The sequence below is a fragment of the Anabrus simplex genome, chromosome 12 (genome assembly GCF_040414725.1).
Source record: "Anabrus simplex isolate iqAnaSimp1 chromosome 12, ASM4041472v1, whole genome shotgun sequence".
Classification (NCBI taxonomy): Eukaryota; Metazoa; Arthropoda; class Insecta; order Orthoptera; family Tettigoniidae; genus Anabrus; species Anabrus simplex.
This window is the reverse complement of record NC_090276.1, coordinates 71,791,281-71,799,896: the sequence shown is the minus strand read 5'-3', so window position 1 is coordinate 71,799,896 and position 8,616 is coordinate 71,791,281. Positions and strand designations below refer to the sequence as shown.

Below are 8,616 nucleotides of genomic sequence, written 5' to 3'. Positions count from 1 at the left end.
AAGTTTTCCATTCTGTAACTGCGTCTGAGAGTCTGGTGTATTTCATTATTTATGTACAGTACTTCTTATTTATTTTACACATGATTGGCAGCTATATACATCAATTTTGAAGTGAATGCTCGTGTCAGGGTTATTATATGTGTATAATAATTGAGTCGGCATTCCATTAGTATAAAACAATCATATCTGTATAATCAAAACTAAGTTTGTTTGTTATATAGAAATCTACACGCCTCCGCTAATGATTACTAATGAGGCACTCAGATGGGTGGTTATCTGGTCCGAGTCCCGTCGGTCGAAAAGTATTCACCATCAGACTGTTGGCCGTGCAGTTGGAGGCACTCAGCTGTGAGCTTGCATCCGGAATATATTGGGATCGAACCTCACTGTCAGCAGCCCTACAGATGGTTTTCCGTGGTTTCCCCATTTTCTCACCAGTCAAACTGGAGCTGTACCTTAATACCACGGCCGCTTCCTTCACTCTCTTGGGCCTTTCCCATCCCGTCGTCACCATAAGAGGTCTCTGTGTTGGTGTTACGTAAAACTAATTGTAAAAAATCTAATTACTAGATTGTGTATCAAAAGCCTGTTTATGGTGATTCGTCCGTTGGATGGGGACATTCAGCCTTGAGCATACCACTTGGTTGTATTCGACAGAAGTAGGCTACGTGTCCCCACTGGCTTTTACCCTCTCCGTCATGAAAATCATATTCATTCATCTCACAATCTCACGTGATTACGTCGACGTCAGGAAGCGCAACCGGTCGTAAAAACCCGCTATGAAGGTTCATTCAACTTAATACTCAACCTCAACATATTTAAAAAATTTATAACTTAATTAATAAATTACTCTGGCTACGTTCTCTAACATGTGACAATAAAAATAATTTTCCTTCTGATTTAAGTAGCCCATTCATAATCACTTAAGACAATAAGTCGTTACAAGAAGCCGATGGCAGGAGGTTTTGCATTTTGTTTTATATATAGCGTCCCTAATGCAATTGCAGAGTTCACTCCATCAGGCCGTGGCGGTGACCTTGAACGGTCTGTTGTATACTATGGTTCGACGTACAGCGATGTCTAGATTGACTCTGTACTGAACAGGTGGAGAAAACTAAGGTGGCGAAATCTGCAGAACGAGTAAGTCCAGAACGAACGAGTACGTCTTCAGAAAGCATCTGGTACTTACAGCAGTCGCATGCAACCTAGGTCTGTTATTCTGTCCTAACCAATATATAGGAAGGAGAGGCGTATGTGTATCGAATCCCTATGTGATCTAAGAACTGTGGGTACGTTGCAGTTTCGTGCATTGTTCATTATCGATATAAACTGGATCGCAGTTATCGAGACAATAAAACAAAAAGTACTGAATGAGATTTAGTTTCAGGGCAAAGGAAATTCATTTTTGAGCGACTTGAATGTATCGTTTTATACATATTTTTCGCATGTTGTGACCAGTTTAGTGTTTCACTTATAGTTGTAATTAGAGGCATATCTGATTCGGAATGTTCAGTGCTTCAGGAGAAGTATCACATTATTTTAAGCTCTTTACATTTGTATAACTGACGACGTCTATTGACGGGGTTTAGAGGGGAACTCTGTTAAATGTTATTTTTTGTTACCTAGTTACTTGTAAGACTTCCCCTTAAAACGATAATAACCACCACATCACAACCACAGCATGTTGTAATACACTATAAATTTGATGAGTTCATGAGTGTTGGTAAATCTGAGGATATTCAGCGTTATATACAGTATTTCGATGTATATATGCATGTATGTATGTCAGTTACAAAAAGTGTTGGTCCAAGGACATACCCCTGGGGGACTCTCAAGGTCTCGTTGAGTCTCTGAAATCTCTCGTTCTTTCCTACAACTCACAGGTAGCTGTTTGTGTGGTAAGAAATAGGAACGATCATTGCCTTGCCAAAACGTATCGGGTCCATTTCCCAATCAGTTATCAACAAGATCGTTTTGTCAAGGAGGAAAAATACAAATCTGGTGGAAAGAAATACTTTCCAAGGCTGATGTGACGCAAGCCCGCCACCAATCGGTATACAGAGAACTGGGGATGTCGTCTCAAGTCGTGAAGCCACGGAATCCATCATTGAACAACACAGCAAGGCGAAGACTAAATTGACAACAGCAGGAGCCCTATTCATAGAAAGAAGCCATCAGTTATTGCTCAATAATCCCTATAAACTATTTTGGTAGTTAACAACTTGGGAAAACCAGTGACGTGGTGGAAATTAAACGCTAGTGTTTACCGCTTACACTTATCTATGTATGTATGTATGTATGTATGTATGTATGTATGTATGTATGTATGTATGTATGTATGTATGTATGTATGTATGTATGTATGTATGTATGTATGTATGTATGTATGTATGTATGTATGTATGTATGCATGTATCTATCTATCTATCTATCTATGATCATGCATCGTTTAGTATACAACTGTGCATATATATATTTACAATCATCTTTACATCGCACCAACAGAGAGAGGTCTTATGGCGACGATGGGGTAGGAAAGGCCTAGGAGTGGGAAGGAATGGGCCGGGCTATAATTAGGAAGCAGACCCAACATTTGCCTTGTATGAAAAATGAGAAGCCACGGAAAATCATCTTCAGGGCTGCCGACAGTGGGGTTCGAACCCACCATCTCCCGGATGCAAGCGCACGGCATCTCGTCCGGTTAAAAATGTATCAGCGGGTTTCGACGTTTATTCACTTTCCATTCAAAATCACAATTTTTGGTAAATAGAATAAATAAATAAATAAAATAAGTAGATAAACAACTTCTCTGTCACGCTTCATCTCCCCTCAGCCTCTGTTACTATTGCTAGGAAACAGTAGTTTTGCTAACGAATCAGGCAGTGTATTTAGTTCGTTGAAAATGTCGACATACCCGCTCTTCTAAAATGTAGCAAGAGTAACATAAATTCCAGGGGTTGTGATATACCGTACCCCTAATTTTTTATAAACTTCTCATTAAACAAGTGTTCTGCAGGTTGACTATACTTTTTACTAGCTTCAGAAAGTTTGCATTCTAACCTATCTGGGCTGTATAACCATGACACTATCATGGCTCTGCAAATTGAACGTATGTGCTTAGATTCATGAGATTTTCCAAGAAAATAACGGAATTATCGCAAATTATTAAATATAATTTCAAATGAAAAATATAACAAATATATCTGCATCACATCTGATGACTGTTGATGTAAGTGAACGTATATTTTGGGATTGCTGTTACCTTCGTCATATCCAGAAATGGGGAAAAGTTTTTTTAATGTGATACGAATATGTCTGTTAGCAATTAAAATAAATAACAGATTATGTTCATAAGTTTGGAATCATTTTATTTAAGATTTTCATCGAAAATTGGAGCTAAAATTGATAGAGACGATCGAACAACTCCATATTAATAAAACACCTTTCAGATATCTACTGTGCAGGGGTCTCATTCTGGTAGTTGCCATTGTTGTCATCAGATGGTTGTTGTTCCTGTTGTTGCTCTTGCTGCTGGTCGTACTGTTGCTGCTGCTGTTGCTGTGGAGGTTGCTGCTGCTGTTGGCCACCTTGTTGTTGCTGGTTGCGGTTATTTTGGGGGAACAGGAAAGACCATGGCAGAGGCTGCTGTTGCTGTCCAATTCCAAATGGGTTGAAAAGCTGTTGAAGCCAGTCTCCCTGCCCTTGTTGTTGTTGTTGGGGTGCAAATGGGTTGAAGAATAATCCCTGCCCAAGGGCAACGGCACAGACTGCTGACAGCAGGCAAAAGATCTGAAAAAGGAGCAAAAATTTCACGTAGACTAAAATTTTTGAATATTCTTCGCCCCAGCTTGTGACATTGAGAAAACCTGCAAATAGAATTCGTTTCTTTCCTAATTCATGAAGTAGATTTGAACTATTTTCCTCGGCAATGAACATTAAACTAACACAAGAGGAAATGATCTCCGTTTGAGATGAAATTGTTATTTGATTTAGATGCGGCTTAAACAAATGAAGTTTATGATATGCTCGTTAACACCCTGGCGGCAGAGTTCAGTATTGTCTTTCCTTTTCCTGCTATGCACGTTTTCTTACTACAATATAGTAGCGCTAGATATACGAATGATATTTACTTTTAAGGACACTGACCGTGTATTTTCGGTGGCTTTCCGTTTATTTTGTCGTACGTCACCTGCAGAAGGTAGTCCCCATAATATACGACGGTGGATGTGATACCAAATAAATTCGATTCTGTGAATGAAATGGAGGCTAATACCCGGAGAGAAGTTCATTCCATTTGTTTTCCATTACACGGTACGTTGTTACCTCCGAAGTACTGACCACTGACAATCTGGTTCCTTAACCAAGCCACTGGCATTAATTTGTAATTAGGGCAGAAAAATATGATGATATTCAGTAGAACTATTTATTCAATCTGAGCAGTTAATAACATTTCGGTGAACCATCTAAATAATACTAATCTAAAATTATCGTTTAATTGACTGTACTTTCAGGAGAGTGTTGAGCTATATTTTGCCGCTAAACAGTGTGGTGGCAATATACAAGTTCATGTTTCCAGAGTATGGGTGCAATGTATGGGGCCCTCATCATGATTACTTGATTTAAGAACTGGGGAAAAATTCAAAGAAAAGCAGCTCGATTTGTTGCGGGTAATTTCCGACAAACGTGTAGCGTTACAAAAATGATGAAAAGTTTTGTCTAAGAAGACTTGTGAGAAAGGAGACGAGCTGCTCGACTAAGTTGTATGTTTCCAGCTGTCAGTGGAGAGATATCGTGGGATGACATTGGTAGACGAATAAGTTTGAGTGGTGTTTTTAAAAGTACGAAAGATCACAAATATGAAGATGAAGGTGAAATTCAAGAGGACAAATTGGGGAAAATGTTAGGGGTAGGAATAATTTACCAAGGGAGATGCTCAATACAATATAGAATTGTTTTTAATGATTTAAGAAAACTGATAGAGTATCTGCCACCTGAGCGACTGTTCTAAATGCAGATGAGTTGTGATTGGTTATTGGTGTATCATAAAACACTTGATAGAACTTTTCTCATATTACTACACCCTTACTTCACCTTACAGTAATCCCTCCTTCAGTATTACAACTTCTGTCATTACCTGACTTTGATAGTACTTAAATAATTGCTATTCTTACCGTGATAGTCTTCATGGTGGTTGTGGTTGATTGTGGTATGGAGGCTGGTGTATTATATAGTCTCCAAAAGTGGGCTCTAGATGGGGAAATGTACTTGTCAGAACACCTGTCAAACATTTGTCTAAACAATGCATTGACAAATACGATTGTCGGTGTAATTGGAGAGTTCATTCACCGGCTCGTGGCTGTGTCCTTGAATGGTCTGTTGTGTATTTTGGTTGTAGCCTGACTGGGTACTGAACATGTGCAGACAACTAAGATAGCGAAACCCGCAGAACTGGCAAGTTGGAATGTCTTCTGAAATCACGTGATAGTTGCATGTAGCCTACGCCTGTCTTTCAGTCTTAACAAAGACAACTGACTATAGGAAGCAGAGAATTGAGCTAAGAGACGTATGTGTATGTGGTGCACGAATTTTGGGTTCGTTGGAATCAGATGCATTGTTCATCTTCTATATTTATAAAGCAGAATGTATGTCTGAGCGTCAGATCTTTATACAACCGGGCTGAGTGGCTCAGACGATTGCGGCACTGGTCTTCTGATCCCAACTTGGCAGGTTCGATCCTGGCTCAGTCCGGTGGTATTCGAAGATGCTGAAATATGTCAGCCTCGTGTCGGTATATTTATTGGCATGTAAAAGAACACCTGCAGGACTGAATTCCGGCACCTTGGCGTCTCTGAAAACCGTATGAGTAGTTCATGGCACGTAAAGCAAATCACATTATTATTATTATTATTATTATTATTATTATTATTATTATTATTATTATTATTATTATTATTATTGATCTTATACAAATCGATATCGTTACGCCCATCTGAACGAAATTTTGTATACGGTACTTAAGTTTAAGTACCTTACGGGTAACCCAATCTACAAGAAATTTTAACAGCCCTCCCTACTCCCTAGATTTAGAGCCCTTTGGCACATTAATATAGGCGAAATGTCGAACTTATCGAACAAAGACGAATCAGGGCTCATTTTAAGCCTTACGACGCGAAGAATAAAACTCGGTAAGGGCCTACTGACCCCGAAAACCTTGTTTTCAGAGCCTGAAACCAACCGCTTAGGAGATATTTGCAATACACTACACTCTAGGAATTGGTTGAAGAAATGACTAGCCGTATCCATGGCACGTCAGCTCAAGAATTCTACAGTAGAAAACAGGCCTGGTGTTACATGTACGGCCAAGAAGTGGAGAAGCTTACTCTAAGGGTGGAGGTGAGGAGGAGGTGGCATATAAAAATAATCGAAAATAATGTCGAATCCATAGGTTTCGAGGTTGCTGAGATGTCGTTGAGTTTCAAGTTTATCCCCCAGAGACATGGACGGCGAAAAGGGGTTACACAGAAAATATCGGAAACTTGGTGCAAATACTAATTATTATCTCTAAATGATACTGGAGGGCCATGACACTCCTAGCAATCCTAGGAGAGGGAATGGCATACAAGAATAATCGAAAAAGATCAATATTAGCGTCGAATTCATAGTTTCCGCGGTCGCTGAGATGTATTGTGACACTCTGGATGTCGTTTAACCACAAGTTCAGATGCATCGACGCGGTGGGAAGTGGTGATGTAGAAAATGTCCAAACTTACCTAGATTAGTTTAATTAATGACAAACAAAATAATCTGCAATTAAACACACAAATATAACTTTAAAATGCAAAATAATTCCTGAAATATCGTCCAATGGCACAATAAATAAATCTACAAAAATACGCTTAACGCATTATCAAGAGTAAATAAAGTTTCCAAAAGTAAACAATCGAAAACCGGGTGAGATGGCCATGCGGTTAGCGGCGCACAGCTGTGAGCTTGCATCCGGGAGATAGTGGACTCGCATCCCAGTGTAGGCAGCCCTGAAGATGATTTTTCGTGGTTTCCCATTTTCACACCAGGCAAATGCTGGGGCTGTACCTAATTAAGGCTACGGCCGCTTCCTTCCAACTCCTAGCCTTTTACCATCCCATCGTCGTCATGAGCCCTATCTGTGTTGGTGCGACCTAAAGCCACTAGAAAAAAAATCGGAAAAGTGTCCGGGCAACACCGGGTAATACAGCCGGTTATCAACAAAAACTCGATCGCTGTAATCGAGAAATTAAAACAAGAAGGACTGAATAAGCTTTATTTTCACGGCTGAGGAAATACATCCTTGAACTGCTTCAGGAGAAACAAGCTTCGATGTATCTTTTTACATACATTTGTCACAGTCAGCGACCAACTTTATGGTTCGCTTATAACCGTACTAAGATTTATAAATTGATTAAAAATATGTAATAAAATATTCTTGTCTGGCTCCATTGCTAAATCTTTAGCGTGCTGGCCTTTGGTCGCAGGGGTCCCGGGTTGGATTCCCGGCACGGTCGGGAATTTTTACCATCATCCGTTAATTTCGCTAGCACGCGGATTGGGTGTATGTGTCTTCTTCAACATCATTTCATCCTCATCACGACTTGCAGGTCAGCTACGGGCGTCAAATCAAAAGACCTGCATCTGGCGAGCCGAACTTTTCCTCGGACACTACCGGCACTAAAAGCCATACGCCATTTAATTTCATAATATTATTCAGTGTTACAGAATAAGCATCATATTATTTTAAGGTGTTCACATTTGTTTCATTGCCGATGATTATTGACTGCGTTTTGAGAGGATTCTATCCAAGGTTAGTTTAAGGTGCGTTCTTACATTCGCAGAAAACTACGGATTCGAGACTAATATCGATCATTTTCGAATATTTGTATATGTAACACCTCCTCAACCCAACGCAAGGCTTGCTAGGGGTTATCTTGCAGATAATGAGTCACATCTGTACCGAGTTTGGGTAAGAGATATACTGAAAAATACACACATACATCCAAAACCTCGGTCATTTTGGACGTTCATTTTACACCCCTCCTCACCCTCCGTTCTAACTGGGGGTGAAATATAACTGTCACCGTTTATTTTGGCGACCCCGTAGACTATTGATTCGATTGGAATATCGGTCGTTTTCGGAAATTTATTTACATTTCACCCCTCTGACAGAGGTGCTACACGTGTCTTGCCTCCACAGTCGTTATTCCAGATTGTAAATCATATGTGCACCAAGTTTGGTTGATAGTTTTGCTGGAACACGCATTCATTCGTAATCTCGGTCATTTTGGAGATTTTCTTTTTCACCTCTTATCACCTCCCCCCCCCACCTCCGCCCGTCCGATATGACTCTACTTGGACTTAAATGACATTTCGAATATCACTATTTGTTTGTATTCTTTGAAAATTCACACTTTTGTATCCAACCCAGGGGGATGCTATGGGTCTCTAACCCGCAGAGTATCTTTTTTCCATATGACTTGTGGATAAATAAATAAGTATATGATCAACTTCTCTCAACTCTATCTGATGATGGCAATCTAGATCTGGAAATTACACACCGAATTCAGGCTGCCTGGTTAAATTGGA

At 39.8% G+C, this 8,616-nt stretch overlaps 1 protein-coding gene across 1 annotated transcript; it reads right to left on the bottom strand.

Annotated features, from left to right (window-relative positions):
* Positions 1–3,349: 3,349 nt before the first annotated feature.
* Positions 3,350–5,330, bottom strand: LOC137502822 (uncharacterized). Its single transcript, XM_068229867.1, has 2 exons — positions 5,172–5,330; positions 3,350–3,789 (listed from the first exon to the last, which is right to left on the bottom strand). Exons 1-2 carry the CDS (start codon positions 5,286–5,288, stop codon positions 3,454–3,456), a joined length of 453 nt encoding a protein of 150 aa, XP_068085968.1. The 5' UTR covers positions 5,289–5,330; the 3' UTR covers positions 3,350–3,453.
* Positions 5,331–8,616: the final 3,286 nt, after the last annotated feature.

What these genes read in the sequence shown, in the direction of transcription:
- LOC137502822 (XM_068229867.1), bottom strand. Translation starts at nt 5,288, where the DNA reads ATGTTTGACAGGTGTTCTGACAAGTACATTTCCCCATCTAGAGCCCAC. An exon ending in CCACCATGAAGACTATCACG is followed by an intron (nt 3,790 to 5,171) that starts GTAAGAATAGCA and finishes CTCCTTTTTCAG; the next exon opens with ATCTTTTGCCTGCTGTCAGC.